The 21,137-nt window shown below is 42.6% G+C and overlaps 1 protein-coding gene across 1 annotated transcript in view; it reads left to right on the top strand.

Moving 5' to 3' along the window:
* LOC112235569 (probable global transcription activator SNF2L2) overlaps window positions 1-21,137 on the top strand; it is a 163,921-nt gene that overhangs the window by 128,232 nt on the left and 14,552 nt on the right. The window contains 3 exon segments of the mRNA XM_042331165.1: window positions 3,555-3,660; window positions 3,781-3,882; window positions 13,688-13,829. Coding sequence (XP_042187099.1) covers window positions 3,555-3,660; window positions 3,781-3,882; window positions 13,688-13,829 — 350 coding nt within the window.

The following is a 21,137-nucleotide window of genomic DNA, read 5'->3' as shown; positions in this document are numbered from 1 at the left end:
AAACTATCTACCTGTTTTCAGGAGACATGGAACATCACTGACATGTTTTCTATTAGAAGGATCACTGAGCTATTTTCGATTAGACTGGAACTATCTACCTGTTTTCTACTAGACAGGAGTTATCTGTTTTCAAGTAGACAGGAACTCTCCAGTTGTTTCTATTTGACAGGAACTGTACCTCAATTTCAGGATTAGACAGGAACTCACCTGTTTCCTATTCAGAGAAGGACTCTGGTGTTTTCAATTAGACAGGAACTATCTACCTGTTTTCTAAGCCTCAATGTCAGGAGTTATTATGGAACATCACTGAACCTCATCAGGAGTTAGAACATCATTAGAACGTTGAAGATGTCGTTCCCATAGCAACGATTAAAACATTCCCTAACCAGAAACCGTGGATTGATGGCAGCATTCGTGTGAAACTGAAGGCACGAACCACTGCTTTTAATCAGGGCAAGGTGTCTGGTAACATGACTGAATACAAACAGTGCAGCTATTCCCTCCGCAAGGCTATCAAACAAGCTAAGCGCCAGTACAGAGACAAAGTAGAATCTCAATTCAACGGCTCAGACACAAGATGCATGTGGCAGGGTCTACAGTCAATCACGGACTACAGGAAGAAACCCAGCCCAGTCACGGACCAGGATGTCTTGCTCCCAGGCAGACTAAATAACTTTTTTGCCCGCTTTGAGGACAATACAGTGCCACTGACACGGCCTGCAACGGAAACATGCGGTCTCTCCTTCACTGCAGCCGAAGTGAGTAAGACATTTAAACGTGTTAACCCTCGCAAGGCTGCAGGCCCAGACGGCATCCCCAGCCGCGCCCTCAGAGCATGCACAGACCAGCTGGCCGGTGTGTTTACGGACATATTCAATCAATCCCTATACCAGTCTGCTGTTCCCACATGCTTCAAGAGGGCCACCATTGTTCCTGTTCCCAAGAAAGCTAAGGTAACTGAGCTAAACGACTACCGCCCCGTAGCACTCACATCCGTCATCATGAAGTGCTTTGAGAGACTAGTCAAGGACCATATCACCTCCACCCTACCTGACACCCTTGACCCACTCCAATTTGCTTACCGCCCAAATAGGTCCACAGACGATGCAATCTCAACCACACTGCACACTGCCCTAACCCATCTGGACAAGAGGAATACCTATGTGAGAATGCTGTTCATCGACTACAGCTCGGCATTCAACACCATAGTACCCTCCAAGCTCGTCATCAAGCTCGAGACCCTGGGTCTCGACCCCGCCCTGTGCAACTGGGTACTGGACTTCCTGACGGGCCGCCCCCAGGTGGTGAGGGTAGGCAACAACATCTCCTCCCCGCTGATCCTCAACACTGGGGCCCCACAAGGGTGCGTTCTGAGCCCTCTCCTGTACTCCCTGTTCACCCACGACTGCGTGGCCATGCACGCCTCCAACTCAATCATCAAGTTTGCGGACGACACAACAATGGTAGGCTTGATTACCAACAACGACGAGACGGCCTACAGGGAGGAGGTGAGGGCCCTCGGAGTGTGGTGTCAGGAAAATAACCTCACACTCAACGTCAACAAAACTAAGGAGATGATTGTGGACTTCAGGAAACAGCAGAGGGAACACCCCCCCATCCACATCGATGGAACAGTAGTGGAGAGGGTAGCAAGTTTTAAGTTCCTCGGCATACACATCACAGACAAACTGAATTGGTCCACTCACACAGACAGCATCGTGAGGAAGGCGCAGCAGCGCCTCTTCAACCTCAGGAGGCTGAAGAAATTCGGCTTGTCACCAAAAGCACTCACAAACTTCTACAGATGCACAATCGAGAGCATCCTGGCGGGCTGTATCACCGCCTGGTATGGCAACTGCACCGCCCTCAACCGTAAGGCTCTCCAGAGGGTAGTGAGGTCTGCACAACGCATCACCGGGGGCAAACTACCTGCCCTCCAGGACACCTACACCACCCGATGCTACAGGAAGGCCATAAAGATCATCAAGGACATCAACCACCCGAGCCACTGCCTGTTCACCCCGCTGTCATCCAGAAGGCGAGGTCAGTACAGGTGCATCAAAGCTGGGACCGAGAGACTGAAAAACAGCTTCTATCTCAAGGCCATCAGACTGTTAAACAGCCACCACTAACATTGAGTGGCTACTGCCAACACACTGTCAATGACACTGACTCTACTCCAGCCACTTTAATCATGGGAATTGATGGGAAGGATGTAAATATATCACTAGCCACTTTAACTATGCCACTTGGTTTACATACTTATCTCATATGTATATACTGTACTCGATATCATCTACTGTATTTTGCCTTATGTAATACATTCATATCACCTAGCCACTTTATCCCTACACTGTGTATAAGACTTTTTTTTGGTTTAGTTATACTCATCTCATTGTATATACTGTACACTCGATATCATCTACTGTATCTTGCCTATGCTGCTCTGTACCATCACTCATTCATATATCCTTATGTACATATTCTTTATCCCCTTACACTGTGTATAAGACAGTAGTTTTTTTGGAATTGTTAGTTAGATTACTTGCTCGTTATTACTGCATTGTCGGAACTAGAAGCACAAGCATTTCGCTACACTCGCATTAACATCTGCTAACCATGTGTATGTGACAAATAAAATTTGATTTGATTTGACACTAAGCCTCAATGTCAGGAGTTATTATGGAACATCACTAAGCCTCAATGTCAGGAGTTATTATGGAACATCACTAAGCCTCAATGTCAGGAGTTATTATGGAACATCACTAAGCCTCAATGTCAGGAGTTATTATGGAACAGCACTGAACCTCAATGTCAGTAATTATGATACAACACTGAGTTCTGTGACTAATAACTGGGCACAGTTGGATGTTTAAGACTCGTGGTTATGATGTGTTGGTGCTTTGATGTGGGGTGAGAGAGAAGTCATTGTCTGATATTAAAACTTTAACCTCTAGGGGGTGTGGGACAAATCATTACAAACAGTTACCACCCAAGTAGAGGAGTTACACAAGTTAGAAATTGCAATAAAATGTATCACTTACCTTTGATGATCTTCATATGGTTGCACTCACAAGATCCCCATTTACTCAATAAATGTTAGTTTTGTTCGATAACGTCCCTCTTTATATCCAAAAACCTCAGTTTTGTTCACCCGTTTTGTTCAGTAATCCATAGGCTCAAAGGCAATCACAACAGCCAGATGAAAAATCCGAAAAGTATCATTAAAGTTCGTAAAAACATGTCAAACGATGTTTTTAACAATCCTCAGGTTGTTTTTAGTCATAAGCTGTCATCAAGGCAAAGGGTGGCTACTTTGAAGAATCAAAAAATGTTTTAACACTTTTTTGGTTACGACATGGTTCCATATGTGTTATTTCATAGTTTTGATGTATTCACTATTATTCCACAATGTAGAATGTTTGACTGGTACTGTATATGTGTATAAAGTGTATATATATATATATGTGTATAAGCTTTGTAGTTCTTGACACAAACCAGTGAACTTGGGACCTAGTACCATACCTCGTATTTTAAAGTCTGTTTGTTAACAGGTCTAACAGACAGCTGTCAGAGGTGTTTGTCCAGCTGCCGTCCAGGAAAGAGCTGCCAGAGTACTACGAGCTGATCAGAAAACCTGTTGACTTCAAGAAAATCAAGGTACCAAACAACAGATAATACATATTAAACATAACACCTATAGTAGTAAGGACAGACAGAGGAACCTACCAAGTGTGACAGACTGATTGTGTGCATGTTTGTTTGTTTGTTTATTTCCAGGAGCGTGTGCGGAGCCACAAGTTCAGGAGTGTGTCTGACCTGGAGAAGGATGTGATGCTGCTCTGTCACAACGCTCAGACTTTTAACCTGGAGGGGTCACAGGTCAGTCACCCCTAACCCTGAACTATATTCCTCACCCTGTCTGTGTTGTATATCTATGATGTTGCGCCTGTCTATGTGCTGTAGTTCTATAACATGGAGTGGTTTGTCTATGTGTTGTATATCTATGATAGGTATGTTTATCTATGGTGGGTATTTCCATGTTTTGTATATCTATGATAGGTCTGTCTATGTGTTGTAGATCTATGATGTTGGTATTTTCATTGTGTTGTAGGTCTACAATGTTACCTCTGTCTATGTGTTGTAAATCTATGATGTTATGCCTGTCTATGTGTTGTAGAGCTATGATGGTCTGTATGTCTATGTGCTGTGTACCTAGAATGTTATGTCTGCCTATGTGTTGAAGATCTTTGATGTTGTCTGTCTGTATATCTATCATGTTTTGTCTATGTGTTGTGTATCTATGACATGGTGTCTATGTGTTGTAGATCTATGACATTGTGCCTGTCTATGTGATGTAGATCAAATCAAACTTTATTTGTCACATGTGCCGAATACAACAAGTGTAGACCTTACCGTGAAATGCATTCGTATGGCTTGGGGGTAGAAGCTGTTAAGGAGCCTTTTGGTCCTAGACATGGTGCTCCGGTACCGCTTGCTGTGCGGTAGCAGAGAAAACAGTCTATGTCTTGGGCGACTGGAGTCTCTGACAATTTAAGGGCCTTCCTCTGACACCGCCTACTACATAGGTCCTGGATGGCGGGAAGCTTGGCCCCAGTGATATACTGGGCCGTACGCACTACCCTCTATAGCGCCTTACGGTCAGATGCCGAGCAGTTGCCATGCCAAGGTAATGTAACCGGTCAGGATGCTCTCAATTGTGCAGCTGTAGAACTTTTTGAGAATCTGGGTACCCATGCCAAATCTTTTCAGTCTCTTGAGGAGGAAAAGGTTTTGTCGTCACGACTGTCTTGATGAGTTTGGACCATGGTAGTTCGTTGGTGATGTGGACACTAAGGAACTTGAAACTCTCGACCCGCTCTACTACAGCCCCGTCGATGTGAATGGGGGCCTGTTCGGCCTGCCTTTTTCTGTAGTCCACGATCAGCTCCTTTGTCTTGCTCAGACTGAGGGAGAGATTGTTGTCCTGGCACCACACTGCCAGTTCTCTAACCTCCTCCCTGTTGGCTGTCTCATCGTTGTCGGTGATCAGACTGTTGTGTCATCAGCAAACTTAATGATGGTGTTGGAGTCATGCCTGGCCGTGCAGTCATGAGGGAACAGGGAGTACAGGAGGGGACTAAGTACACACCCCTGAGGTTCCCCAGTTTTGAGGATCAGTGTGGTAGACGTGTTGTTACCTACCCTTACCACCTGGGGGCGGCCCGTCAAAGTTGAGGATCCAGTTGCAGAGGGAGGCGTTTAGTCCCAGGGTCCTTAGCTTAGTGGGTTAGGGTTAGGGTGAGCTTCGTGGCCCCTATGGTGTTGAATGCTGAGCTGTAGTCAATTAACAGCATTCTCACATACAGTTGAAGTCGGAAGTTTACGTACACTTAGGTTGGAGTCATTAAAACTTGTTTTTCAACCACTCCACAAATTTCTTGTCAACAAACTAGTTTTTGCAAGTTTATCAGGACATCTACTTTGTGCATGACGCAAGTAATATTTCCAACAATTGTTTGCAGACAGATTATTTCACTTATAATTCACTGTATCACAATTCCAGTGGGTCAGACGTTTACATACACCAAGTTGACTGTGCCTTTTAAACAGCTTGGAAAATTCCAGAAAATTATGTCATGGCTTTAGTAGCTTCTGATAGGCTAATTGACATCATTTGAGTCAATTGGAGGTGTACCTGTTGATGTATTTCAAGGCCTACCTTCAAACTCAGTACCTTTTTGCTTGACATCATGGGAAAATCAAAAGAAATCAGCCAAGACCTCAGAAAAAAAATTGTAGACCTCCAAATCAAATCAAATTTATTTATATAGCCCTTCATACATCAGCTGATATCTCAAAGTGCTGTACAGAAACCCAGCCTAAAACCCCAAACAGCAAGCAATGCAGGTGTAGAAGCACGGTGGCTAGGAAAAACTCCCTAGAAAGGCCAAAACCTAGGAAGAAACCTAGAGAGGAACCAGGCTATGTGGGGTGGCCAGTCCTCTTCTGGCTGTGCCGGGTGGAGATTATAACAGAACATGGCCAAGATGTTCAAATGTTCATAAATGACCAGCATTGTCGTATAATAATAAGGCAGAACAGTTGAAACTGGAGCAGCAGCACGGTCAGATGGACTGGGGACAGCAAGGAGTCATCATGTCAGGTAGTCCTGGGGCATGGTCCTAGGGCTCAGGTCCTCCGAGAGAGAGAAAGAAAGAGAGAAGGAGAGAATTAGAGAACGCACACTTAGATTCACAAAGGACACCGAATAGGACAGGAGAAGTACTCCAGATATAACAAACTGACCCTAGCCCCCCGACACATAAACTACTGCAGCATAAATACTGGAGGCTGAGACAGGAGGGGTCAGGAGACACTGGCCCCATCCGAGGACACCCCGGACAGGGCCAAACAGGAAGGATATAACCCCACCCACTTTGTCAAAGCACAGCCCCCACACCACTAGAGGGATATCTTCAACCACCAACTTACCATCCTGAGACAAGGCTGAGTATAGCCCACAAAGATCTCTGCCATGGCACAACCCAAGGGGGGGTGCCAACCCAGACAGGATGACCACATCAGTGAATCAACCCACTCAGGTGACGCACCCCTTCCAGGGACGGCACGAGAGAGCCCCAGTAAGCCAGTGACTCAGCCCCTGTAATAGGGTTAGAGGCAGAGAATCCCAGTGGAAAGAGGGGAACCGGCCAGGCAGAGACAGCAAGGGCGGTTCGTTGCTCCAGAGCCTTTCCGTTCATCTTCCCACTCCTGGGCCAGACTACACTCAATCATATGACCCACTGAAGAGATGAGTCTTCAGTAAAGACTTAAAGGTTGAGACCGAGTTTGCGTCTCTGACATGGGTAGGCAGACCGTTCCATAAAAATGGAGCTCTATAGGAGAAAGCCCTGCCTCCAGCTGTTTGCTTAGAAATTCTAGGGACAATTAGGAGGCCTGCGTCTTGTGACCGTAGCGTACGTGTAGGTATGTACGGCAGGACCAAATCAGAGAGATAGGTAGGAGCAAGCCCATGTAATGCTTTGTAGGTTAGCAGTAAAACCTTGAAATCAGCCCTTGCTTTGACAGGAAGCCAGTGTAGAGAGGCTAGCACTGGAGTAATATGATCAAATTTTTTGGTTCTAGTCAGGATTCTAGCAGCCGTATTTAGCACCAACTGAAGTTTATTTTGTGCTTTATCCGGGTAGCCGGAAAGTAGAGCATTGCAGTAGTCTAACCTAGAAGTGACAAAAGCATGGATTAATTTTTCTGCATCATTTTTGGACAGAAAGTTTCTGATTTTTGCAATGTCACGTAGATGGAAAAAAGCTGTCCTTGAAATGGTTTTGATATGTTCTTCAAAAGAGAGATCAGGGTCCAGAGTAACGCTGAGGTCCTTTACAGTTTTATTTGAGACGACTGTACAACCATTAAGATTAATTGTCAGATTCAACAGAAGATCTCTTTGTTTCTTGGGACCTAGAACAAGCATCTCTGTTTTGTCTGAGTTTAAAAGTAGAAAGTTTGCAGCCATCCACTTCCTTATGTCTGAAACACATGCTTCTAGCAAGGGCAATTTTGCGGCTTCACCATGTTTCATTGAAATGTACAGCTGTGTGTCATCCGCATAGCAGTGAAAGTTAACATTATGTTTTCGAATGACATCCCCAAGAGTAAAATATATAGTGAAAACAATAGTGGTCCTAAAACGGAACCTTGAGGAACACCGAAATTTACAGTTGATTTGTCAGAAGACAAACCATTCACAGAGACAAACTGATATCTTTCCGACAGATAAGATCTAAACCAGGCCAGAACTTGTCCGTGTAGACCAATTTGGGTTTCCAATCTCTCCAAAAGAATGTGGTGATCGATGGTATCAAAAGCAGCACTAAGGTCTAGGAGCACGAGGACAGATGCAGAGCCTCGGTCCGATGCCATTAAAATGTAATTTACCACCTTCACAAGTGCCGTCTCAGTGCTATGATGGGGTCTAAAACCAGACTCCACAAGTCTGGTTCATCCTTGGGAGCAATTTCCAAACGCCTGAAGGTGGGTACCACATTCATCTGTACAAACAATGCTGTGGGGGTGCTTTGCTGCAGGAGGGATGGTGCACTTCACAAAATAAATGGCATCATGATCGAGGAAAATGATGTAGATATATTGAAGCAACATCTCAAGACATCAGTCAGAAAGTGTTTTAGCTTGGTCGCAAATGGGTCTTCCAAATGGAACAATGACCCCAAGCATACTTCCAAAGTTGTGGCAAAATGCCTTAAGGACAACAAAGTCAAGGTATTAATGTGGCCATCACAAAGCCCTGACCTCAGTCCCATAGAAAATTTGTGGGCAGAACTGAAAAAGCGTGTGCCAGCAAGGAGGCCTACAAACCTGACTCAGTTACACCAGCTCTGTCAGGAGGAATGGGACAAAATCCACCCAACTTATTGTTGGAAGCTTGTGGAAGGCTACCTGAAACATTTGTCCCAAGTTAAACAATTTAAAGGCATTGCTACCAAATACTAATTGAGTGTATGTAAACCTCTGACCCACTGGGAATGTGATAAAATAAATAAAAGCTGAAATAAATCAGTCTCTCTACTATTATTCTGACATTTCACATTCCCACAATAAAGTGGTGTTCCTAACTGACCAAAGACAGGGAATTTTTACTTGGATTAAATGTCAGGAATTGTGAAAAACTGAGTTTAAATGTATTTGGCTAAGGTGTATGTCAACTTCTGACTTCAACTGTAGGTGTTCCTTTCGTCCAGGTGGGAAAGGGCAGTGTGGAGTGCTATTGAGATTGCGTCATCTGTGGATCTGTTGGGGCGGTATGCAAATTGGTGTGGGTCTAGGGTATCCGGGAGGATGCTGTTGATGTGAGCCATGACCAGCCTTTCAATACACTTCATGGCTACCGATGTGAGTGCTACGGGGCGGTAATCATTTAGGCAGGTTACCTTTGTTTCCTTGGGCACAGGGAATATAGTGGTCTGCTTGAAACATGTAGGTATTACAGACTCAGACAGGGAGAGGTTGAAAAATGTCAGTGAAGACACTTGCCAGTTGGTCAGCGCATGCTTTGAGTACACGTCCTGGTAATCCATCTGGTCCCGCGGCTTTGTGAATTTTGACCTGTTTAGAGGTCTTGCTCAAATCGGCTACCGAGAGCGTTATCACACAGTCATCCAGAACAGCTGGTGCTCTCGTGCATGCTCCAGTGTTGCTTGCTTCAAAGCATGCATAAAAGGCATTTAGCTCATCTGGTAGGCTCACGTCACTGGGCAGCTTGCGTCTGGGTTTCCGTAATAGTATCTATAATGTTATGTCTGTCTATGTGTTGTAGATCTATGATGTTATGCCTGTCTGTGTCGTAGATCTGTTTTAAGTGAGAATAGGTTTTGGTCTAAAGCTGAAAAAGAAAGGAAATGCATATGAGCACCATAATGCCTAATTCACCCATGCACTACCATGGTTTTCCAGAACACAGCTTTGACCTACTACTAGGGATGCACGATATATCGGTGAACAAATCGGAATCGGCCGATATTAGCTAAAAATGCCCACATCGGTATCGGCCCGATGTCTAGTTTAACGCCAATGTTAAAAACCTATGTCAAAGCTGCTGTGCGTACCTATATAACGTGCTCGATCCACACAGCAGACATTGTGACGTAATTATGCCACGTAAAATTTTGCGCTACACGTGCAATACAGCATTCCTAACCTAGTCCACAATGTCTGCTGTGTGGATTGAGCATTCAACAAGTTGAGCAGACATTTGAAAGAGTAAGAAAATTTAAGCGAGACAACTCAAACGGCGAAATCCATTAAAGCCAAGATAATGGAATTCATTGCCCTTGACAAGCAACCATTCTCTGTTGTGGATGATGTTGGCTTTCGCCAACTAGTTGATCACCAGTACACACTACCAACCTCGCTATTTTTCTGATGTTTCCCTACCGGAGTTACACAGTAGCAGCGTCACTGCTATTAGCTTCACGACATACATACTATGGAACGCCGTTTGGGTCTTTGCGTGTCAAAAAGATACAGTAGCACTGTCAAAGCTGTACAAAAAATGTCTGCAAACAAGCAAACACAGGCCACGAACGATGTGTTTACAATACTATGTTGGTAATAAAGCATAATTTGTTCAACCGCAACTTCTGGGGTAGCTAGCTTTAGCTTGGTGCCTAGCTAGCATCAATACAACCAGCCTGAAAACAATGACCAGTAGAAACTGCAGTCATTTTTATTATTCTTAGCAATGATTTAGGAATCCTTGAGTAAGTATTAGCTAGGTTGCCACTTGTTGTTCGACTATTGATATTGAACTTCAGTTCATGAAAATAAATAGCTAGTCAGCTACCTAACCTCTTGCTCCTACTTGAGACGCAGACGTCCCAACTAGAGCTCTGGAAATGCAAATGCGCTACGCTAAACGCTAATAGTATTAGTTAAAACGCAAACGTTCATTAAAATACACATGCTTGGTATTGAATTAAAGCTACACTCGTTGTGAATCCAGGCACCAAGTCCGATTTTTAAAATGCTTTTCGGCGAAAGCATGAGAAGCTATTATCTGATAGCATGTAACACCCCAAAAGACCCGTAGGGGATGTAAACAAAATAATTAGCATAGTCGGCGCTACACAAACCGCACAATAAAATATAAAACATTCATTACCTTTGACCATCTTCTTTGTTGGCACTCCTTGATGTCCCATAATCAATACTGGGTATTTTTTTCGATTAAATCGGTCCATATATAGTCTAGATATCGATCTATGGAGACTGTGTGATAAACGGAAAAAAATAGCGTTTCATAACGTAACGTCATTTTTTTAAAGTTAAAAAGTCGACGATAAACTTTCACAAAACACTTCGAAATACTTTTCTAATGCAACTTTAGGTATTAGTACACGTTAATAAGCGATAAAAATCATCAGGAGGCGATGTAAATTCGATAGGTGGTCGTCTGGAAAAAATGTCCGGAAAAAACTCAGCCAATACATCAAGTTGGAGGTCGGAGGGAATCGGTTCCCTGTGGTCAGTTCTACCAAGAATCAAATCCGAATCAAATGAGAAGACTCTATACATCCTGTGGAAGCTGTAGGTACTGCAACCTCGGCCTCATTTAATACGGTTCACCTTTAACAATGGGTTGAAGTGGCGCACGGATATTTTTTTCCACTTTCAGTGATCAGATTTTCCTGCGCTTTTCGATGAAACAGACGTTCTGTTATAGTCACAGCCGTGATTTAACCAGTTTTAGAAACGTTAGAGTGTTTTCTATACACACATACTAATCATATGCATATACTATATTCCTGGCATGAGTAGCAGGACGCCAAAATGTTGCGCGATTTTAAAAAAAGTAGGGGGTAGGCTTAAGAGGTTTTAACCCTGTTGCCCAAAGTTAACGTTATAAGCAGCCAGCTAGCTTCATCTGGCTAGTGAACCTCGACCGGACCGGGTTATGTGATGTGAAGCTAGCCACAATAAGGATTAACCTCTTGGTACTAGGGGGCAGTATTTTCATTTTTGGAGAAAAAACGTCCCCGTTTTAAACGGGATATTTTGTCAGGAAAAGATGCTAGAATATGCATATAATTGACAGCTTTGGATAGAAAACACTCTAACGTTTCCAAAACTGTAAAGATATTGTCTGTGAGTATAACAGAACTGATGTTGCAGGCGAAAGCCTGAGAAAAATCCAATCCGGAAGTGCACCAGGTTTTGAAAGCGCTGCGTTCCAATGACTCCCTATTCAGCTGTAAATGTGCCATCAACGAGCTTACGCTTTCTACGTATCCCCAAGGTGTCTACAGCCTTGTGACGTAATTTTACGCAGTTCTGTTGAAGAATAGCCGTAGGCGACCACATTACGTAAGTCGTCACATGGTGGCTCCGAGAGAGATTCTCGCGTAAAATACAGAGGTAGCCATTACTCCAATCGGTCCTCCTGAAAAACTAATTGTCCCGACGGATATATTATCGAATAGATATTAGAAAAACACCTTGAGGACTGATTATAAACAACGTTTGCCATGTTTCTGTCGATATTATGGAGCTAATTTGGAATATTTTTCGGCGTTGTGGTGAGTGAAAACATCCGAAGTTCATCAAAGGTAAACAATTTAATTTGATTGCTTTTCTGATTTCCGTGACAAGGTTGCCTGCTGCTAGCAAGGCATAATGCTATGCTAGGCTGTGATAAACTTACACAAATGCTTGTCTAGCGTTGGCTGTAAAGCATATTTTGAAAATCTGAGATGACAGGGTGATTAACAAAAGGCTAAGCTGTGTTCCAATATATTTCACTTGTGATTTTCATGAATAGGAAGATTTTCTAGGAAGATTTATGTCCGTTGAGTTATGCTAATTAGTGTCAGGCGATGATTACGTTCCCGGATCCGGGTTTGAGAGTCACACGAAGTTTTAAGCACAATAGTGAAATTTGCGGTTTGCCTTCAAAATAAAAGTATGACATTGATAGTGACGCAAATGAATTCAAATAGTAGAATTATGCCATCCTTTTATTTTGAAGGCTAACCGCAAAGTCCACTAATGTCGCTAATCCTTGTGGCTAGCTTCACATAAATGGGTCCGACCACCATTAATCAAATAAGAACTTCTATCCCATCAAAAGAGGGTTTTTATAACTCTGATATTTGGATGAAAATATGTTAGCATTGTCAGAAATGCTACAAAAAGGTTGGACATTGTTGGTTCTTAATGGACGGCAATGTGCACGTGAGAGCAATAAATTGTGAATTTTATAAAAACTGTTGCACCTACAAGCGTATTCAGTCCAAATGAATCTAAATGTAATTGTCACATTATGGATGCTGTAGCCTCGTTTTAATATGAAGTCTAGAATTTGAGCTAGGTTTGGGCAAGACATTGATTGTCTGACGACCCTAATGCTAACGACCCTGTCAACAATCCGGTATGTGGTTCTTGGTAACGGCCGGACGGATCATGACGACAGGCAGGGAGTGTGTTGTGTACCTCCAATCAAGTTGATTTGCGAACTTTCATCGACATTGGTGTTACATTGACTTAGATATGATGGTTGGGAGATTTCAATTTAACATTGAGCTTCAACCAATCCCATACTATAATGTCTGTCTATGTTGTAGAGCTATGACATGGTGTCTGTCTGTGTTGTAGAGCTATGACATGGTGTCTGTCTGTGTTGTAGAGCTATGACATGGTGTCTGTCTGTGTTGTAGAGCTATGACATGGTGTCTGTCTGTGTTGTAGAGCTATGACATGGTGTGTGTCTGTGTTGTAGATCTATGACATGGTGTCTGTCTGTGTTGTAGATCTATAACGTGGTGTGGTGTCTGTGTTGTAGACCTGTAATGTTATGTCTGGTGTAGATCTATGGTGTTATGTTTGTGTTGTAGATCTATAACATGGTGTGGTGTGTCTGTGTTGTAGACCTATGATGTTATGTCTGGTGTAGATCTATGGTGTTATGTTTGTGTTGTAGATCTATAATGTGGTGTGGTGTCTGTGTTGTAGACCTATGATGTTATGTCTGGTGTAGATCTATGGTGTTATGTCTGGTGTAGATCTATGGTGTTATGTCTGTGTTGTAGATCTATAATGTGGTGTGGTGTCTGTGTTGTAGACCTATGATGTTAATCCTGTCTATGTGCTGTAGATCTATGAGGACTCCATCGTGCTCCAGTCTGTGTTTAAGAGTGCCAGACAGAGAATCATAAAGGAGGAGGAGAGTGAAGAGGACAGCGATGATGACGATGATGATGATGATGATGATGATGAGGAAGAGTCGGAGGCAGAGTGTAAGATAAAGGATTCTCTCTTTCTCTCCCTCTCCCCTCCCTCTCTCTTGACAATAAATCATATATAATGTAATGTAAAATCAATGCAAGGTACTCAACTCATCCAACTGAAAAATATACCTACTGTATCTCTGTGGATGTGTACTTGACTTGTCTGTCATGTGGTCCTCTAGAGCTCAGTTGGTATAGCATGGCTCTTGCAATGCCAGGATAGTGGGTTTGATTCCCTGGACCACCCATACAGTACCAGTCAAACGTTTGGACACACCTACACATTCCAGGGTTTTTCTTTATTTTTACTATTTTCTACATTGTAGAATGATAGTAAGACATCGAAACAATGAAATAACACATGGGATCATGTAGTAACCAAAAAAGTGTTAAACAAATCAAAATATATTTTATATGTGAGATTCTTCAAAGTAGCCACCCTTTGCCTTGATGACAGCTTTGCACACTCTTGGCATTCTCTCAACCAGCCACCTGGAATGCATTTCAAGTAACATGTGAGCCTTGTTAATTTGTGGAATTTATTTTCTTCTTAATGTGTTTGAGCCAATCAGTTGTGTTGTGACAAGGTTTTTAAAAATATTTATTTGTATTATTTCTTTAAACAGGGAGTCACATTGAGATTAAAAATCTATTTTACAAGTGAGCCCTGTATACATTACAATAAAAACAGAATAATAAAACATACACATGTGTATAAAACAATATAATGCAGCACACAATAACAAAATAAACACATTTAATAAAAGCAATCTCATTCAGCAGCACATCTAACTGCAGTGAACTCTGCAGATTGTTCCACAAATTAGGGGCAAAAACACAGATTTTCCCAAATCTTTGTGGACTGAAGGGATCTCTATTGTTATCCATTCCTGAGAACGGGTTTGGTAACTTATGATTATTAAATTAATAAATTAACTTACGTATGGAGGGAGTTTCTGTCAGGTTGCATTGTAAATAAATCAAAGGGAATGCAGCGCTCTTCTTACAGATCGAGAGGTCCATCCCACATTTATATCCAGACTACAATGTCCTAAAATGGTCCCCTGTGATAAAACGTATTGCTGAATGGTAGACTGTGTCCAAGGGTCTTAAAACAGGTTGCCCCATGCAGGTAAACAGTATCACCAAAATCCAAAACAGGGAGAAGCGTTGTTTGAACAATCTTTCTCCTATTTTCAATACGGAGGCATGATTTATTCAGATGTAAAAAAACAAAAAAACAATCTAGGATCTTAGCTTCTTAGTCAGATGTTCTATATGCGTTAGGAAGGACAACTTGTCATCAGTCCAGACACTCAGGTACTTATATTCAGAAACCAGCTCAATTTGGGCTCCATTTGTAGGGCAAATATGCAAGTCCTCAGGATCAACATTTCATGACCTAGAGAACAGCAGGAGCTTGGTTATACTTATATTTAACACTCATTTAAGATCTGTAAGTGATTTCAGAACTGGATCAAAGTCATGCTGAAGTTCACGAATAGCCTGCTGCACCGAGGTGGCACAGGAACACAAAACTGTGTCGTCTGCATAGAGATGAATGTTACAAGTATTAACAGTGTTTCCTATGTCATTAATATACAAAGTGAACAATAATGGACCCAAAGAAGAACCCTGAGGAACACATTTTTGAATCTCAAGAAATTCAGATTAGACCCCATCTATCAAGATGACCTGAGTTCTGTCACAGAGATAATTCAGATTTAACCCCCATCTATCAAGATGGCCTGAGTTCTGTCACTAAGATAGTTCTGATTAAACCCCATCTATCAAGATGGCCTGAGTTCTGTCACTGAGATAATTTTGATTTAACCCCATCTGTCAAGATGGCCTGAGTTCTGTCACTGAGATAATTTTGATTTAACCCCATCTGTCAAGATGGCCTGAGTTCTGTCGCTGAGATAATTCAGATTTAACCCCATCTATCAAGATGGCCTGAGTTCTGTCGCTGAGATAATTCAGATTTAACCCCATCTATCAAGATGGCCTGAGTTCAGTCGCTGAGATAATTTTGATTTAACCCCATCTGTCAAGATGGCCTGAGTTCAGTCACTAAGATAATTCAGATTTAACCCCATCTGTCAAGATGGCCTGAGTTCTGTCACTAAGATAATTCTGATTAAACCCCATCTATAAAGATGGCCTGAGTTCTGTCACTAAGATCATTCTGATTAAACCCCATCTATAAAGATGGCCTGAGTTCTGTCACTAAGATCATTCAGATTTAACCCCATCTATTAAGATGGCCTGAGTTCAGTCGCTGAGATAATTCAGATTTAACCCCATCTATCAAGATGGCCTGAGTTCTGTCGCTGAGATAATTCTGATTTAACCACATCTATCAAGATGGCTTGAGTTCTGTCGCTGAGATAATTCTGATTTAACCCCATCTATCAAGATGGCCTGAGTTCTGTCGCTGAGATAATTCTGAAACTATAAACAACCTGTATATACCAGGCCTATTTTTTATAATTTCTTCAGCAAAACAGAATGATCAACAGTGTCGACCGCCTTTGACAGATCAATAAACGAAGCAGCACAGCTTTTTCTAGCATCCAAGGCATTGACAAGATCATTAACATCTAGCGTGGTTGCTGTGGTAGTACTATGCCCAGGTTGGTGTATATTAAGAAAACAAATATCAGATAAAAAGGAACAAAGTTGTACATTTAACCAAGGATTCAAGAATCTTAGCTAAACAAGGTAGTCCCCACCATAATGGAGTGATAGATGTCCAGATCATTTGTATCCACACCCTAATGGAGTGATAGATGTCCAGATCATTTGTATCCCCACCCTAATGGAGTGATAGATGTCCAGATCATTTGTATCCCCACCCTAATGGAGTGATAGATGTCCAGATCATTTGTATCCCCACCCTAATGGGAGTGATAGATGTCCAGATCATTTGTATCCCCACCCTAATGGAGTGATAGATGTCCAGATCATTTGTATCCCCACCCTAATGGGAGTGATAGATGTCCAGATCATTTGTATCCCCACCCTAATGGAGTGACAGATGTCCAGATCATTTGTATCCCCACCCTAATGGAGTGATAGATGTCCAGATCATTTGTATCCCCACCCTAATGGAGTGACAGATGTCCAGGTTATTTGTAACCCCACCCTAATGGAGTGATAGATGTCCAGATCATTTGTATCCCCACCCAAATGGGAGTGATAGATGTCCAGATCATTTGTATCCCCACCCTAATGGAGTGACAGATGTCCAGATCATTTGTATCCCCACCCTAATGGAGTGATAGATGTCCAGATCATTTGTATCCCCACCCTAATGGAGTGACAGATGTCCAGGTTATTTGTAACCCCACCCTAATGGAGTGACAGCTCATATGCAGATGTCCATGCTTTTGAAATACTTCCTAACTATGTTAATATAAAATGTGGGCCACTGAGCCAGTAATAAGGGGCGCTGCACGCTAACGCAGACCAGGCTCCAGATGATCAGCCCCTGGGGATTTGATGTTGTCTAATGTTAACAAAGCATCCCTGAACTTCTTTATCAGTGAATTTCAGAAAAGAAAACTCCTGACCATCATTTTCAGAATCATTCAATAGATTTTCACCATCAACATCCAAACTACTCTTTTCAAGAGCTGGCTTTGAAATGCAGTCTAATATAAAGCCTGCAGAGATAAAATGGTGATTAAATGCATTAAATATATTCATTTTGTCAGTAATAGGGCCAGAATCTAAATTAATTTATTGGGGGAGAGAAGTGGAGACACAACCCTTCAGTGATGAAACATCTTTCCAAAATGTAGCTGTGTTCCCTGTACATGCAGATAGTGTATTAACATAATAATCAGATGTAGTTTACACAGAGTTCTCAAATCGCCTGAATGACTGCCAGTCTGGGCCCGAGTCTGAATCTAGCTTTGGCTCAGGCAGCATCTGTTGTGTATGACTTCAGATAGCTCTGGACTGAACCAAGGGCAAGACCTATTTTTAATTCCATTTTTTGGGAGCATGTTTATCTACAATACAATTGAAAACATTTCATAAGTGGTTCAGAGCCAACTCTGGGTCAGGTATAGATGCAATACAATCAAAGTCACCAAAATTAAGGTCACATTGAAATGTTTAAAATTCTTCTTGTTGGTAAAACAAGGTTTAAAACTAGGCATTTGTAAATCCCTCACACATTCATTGGGACAATGGTCACTAATATCCAAAGCAAATACCCTACTCCCAGCATATTTCTCTGGAGTATTTGTACCTAAACTCAGCAAAAAAAGGAACGTCCCTTTTTCAGGACCCTGTCATTCAAAGATAATTACTAAAAATCCAAATAACTTCACAGATCTAAATTGTAAAGGGTTTCAAATGCAGGAAGCTCCCGACGAACAGTTATTGTACTGATGTTGCTTCCAGAAGTTAGGGGTGGTATACAGAAGATAGCTCTATTTGGTAAAAGACCAGGTTCATATTATTGCAAGAACAGCTGAAATAAGCAGCAGTCCATCATTACTTTAATACATGAAGGTCAGTCAATCTGGAAAACTTCAAGAACTTTGAAAGCTTCTTCAAGTGCAGTCGCAAAAACCATTAAGCGCTATGATGAAACTGGTTCTCATGAGAACCGCCACAGGAAAGGAAGACCCAGAGTTACCTCTGCTGCAGAGGATAAGTTCATTAGAGTTACCAGCCTCAGATTGCAGCCCAAATAAATGCTTCATAGAGTTCAAGTAACTGACTGCATGAATCAGGCCTTCATGGTCGAAATGCTCCAAAGAAACCACTACAAAAGGACACCAATAAGAAGAAGAGACTTGCTTAGGCCGAAACATAAGCAATGGACATTAGACCGGTAGAAATGAGTCCAAATTTGAGATCATTGGTTCCAACTGCTGTGTCTTTGTGAGACACAGAGTAGGTGAACGGATGATCTCCGCATATGTGGTTCCCACCATTAAGCATGGAGGAGGAGGTGTGATGGTGTGGGGGTGCTTTGCTGGTGACACAGTCAGTGATTTATTTAGAGTTCAAGTCAAACTTAACCAGCATGGCTACCACAGCATTCTGCAGCGATACTCCATCCCATCTGGTTTGCGCTTAGTGGGACTATCATTTGTTTTTCAACAGGACAATGACCCAACACACCCCCAGGCTGTGTAAGAGCTATTTGACCAAGGAGAGTGATGGAGTGCTGCATCAGATGACCTGGCCTCCACAATCACCCGACCTCAAACCAACTGAGATGGTTTGGGATGAGTTGGACCGCAGAGTGATGGGAAAACAGCCAACAGGTGCTCAGAATATGTGGAAACTCCTTCAAGACTTTTGGAAAAGAAATTCCATTCCATTGAAGAATGTCAAATAATAAATATATTTTTATTTGTTTAACATTTTTTTGGTTACTACATGATTCCATACAGTATCATACAGTGTCATTTCATCATTTTGATGTTTTCACTGTCATTCTACAATGTAGAAAATAGTACAAAAAAAACAACCCTTGAAATAGTAGGTGTGTCCAAACTTTTGACTGGTACTGTAGTAAAACATGTATATGCACACATGACTGTAAGTCGCTTTGGATAGAAGTGTCTGCTAAGTGGCATCTGTAGTGAACACTCTGCTGTCTCACTACCATCTATTGTCTGTAGTGAACACTGCTGTCTCACTACCATCTATTGTCTAGTGAACACTCTGCTGTCTCACTACCATCTATTGTCTGTAGTGAACACTCTGCTGTCTCATTACCATCTATTGTCTGTAGTGAACACTCTGCTGTCTCATTACCATCTATTGTCTGTAGTGAATACTCTGCTGTCTCACTACCATCTATTGTCTGTAGTGAACACTGCTGTCTCACTACCATCTATTGTCTGTAGTGAATACTCTGCTGTCTCACTACTATCTATTGTCTAGTGAATACTCTGCTGTCTCATTACCATCTATTGTCTGTAGTGAATACTCTGCTGTCTCACTACCATCTATTGTCTGTAGTGAATACTCTGCTGTCTCACTACTATCTATTGTCTAGTGAATACTCTGCTGTCTCATTACCATCTATTGTCTGTAGTGAATACTCTGCTGTCTCACTACCATCTATTGTCTGTAGTGAATACTCTGCTGTCTCACTACCATCTATTGTCTGTAGTGAATACTCTGCTGTCTCATTACCATCTATTGTCTCTAGTGAATACTCTGCTGTCTCACTACCATCCATTGTCTCTAGTGAATACTCTGCTGTCTCATTACCATCTATTGTCTGTAGTGAATACTCTGCTGTCTCACTACCATATATACTCTAGTCTATTCCGTAAACTTTATTATACTGTACCTATTTCATTAGGTTTCTCTCTCCCTCACCCCTCTCTCTCTCTCTCCTCATCCCTCTCTCTCTCTCTCCTCATCCCCCTCTCTCTCTCTCTCTCTCATCCCCCTCTCTCTCTCTCTCCTCATCCCCCTCTCTCTCTCCTCACCCCTTCTCTCTCTCCTCACCCTCTCTCTCTCCTCACCCTCTCTCCTCACCCTCTCTCTCTCCTCACCCCTCTCTCTCCTCACCCCCTCTCTCTCCTTATCTCTCTCCTCACCCCCTCTCTCTCCTCATCTCTCTCTCCTCACCCTCTCCCTCATCCTCTCTCTCTCTCTCCTCATCCCCCTCTCTCTCTCCTCATCCCCCTCTCTCTCTTCTCATCAAATCAAATTTATTTATATAGCCCTTCGTACATCAGCTGATATCTCAAAGTGCTATACAGAAACCCAGCCTAAAACCCCAACACTGCAAGCAATGCAGGTGTAGAAGCACGGCGGCTAGGAAAAACTCCCTAGAAAGGCCAAAACCTAGGAAGAAACCTAGAGAGGAACCAGGCTGTGGGGTGGCCAGTCCTCTTCTGGCTGTTCCGGCTGTGCCGGGTGGAGATTATAACAGAACATGGCCAAGATGTTCAAATGTTCATAAATGACCAGCATGGTCGAATAATAATAAGGCAGAACAGTTGAAACTGGAGCAGCAGCACAGTCAGGTGGAAGTTGAAACTGGAGCAGCAGCATGGCCAGGTGGACTGGGGACAGCAAGGAGTCATCATGTCAGGTAGTCCTGGGGCATGGTCCTAGGGCTCAGGTCAGTTGAAACTGGAACAGCAGCATGGCCAGGTGGACTGGGGACAGCAAGGAGTCATCATGTCAGGTAGTCCTGGGTCATGGTCCTAGGGCTCAGGTCCTCCGAAAGAAAGAGAGGAGGAGAGAATTAGAGAACGCACACTTAGATTCACACAGGACACCGAATAGGACAGGAGAAGTACTCCAGATATAACAAACTGACCC

Source organism: Oncorhynchus tshawytscha, linkage group LG12 (genome assembly GCF_018296145.1).
Source record: "Oncorhynchus tshawytscha isolate Ot180627B linkage group LG12, Otsh_v2.0, whole genome shotgun sequence".
Taxonomy (NCBI): domain Eukaryota; kingdom Metazoa; phylum Chordata; class Actinopteri; order Salmoniformes; family Salmonidae; genus Oncorhynchus; species Oncorhynchus tshawytscha.
Note: the sequence above shows the minus strand (reverse complement) of the source record. Positions and strands in the feature narration are given on the sequence as shown.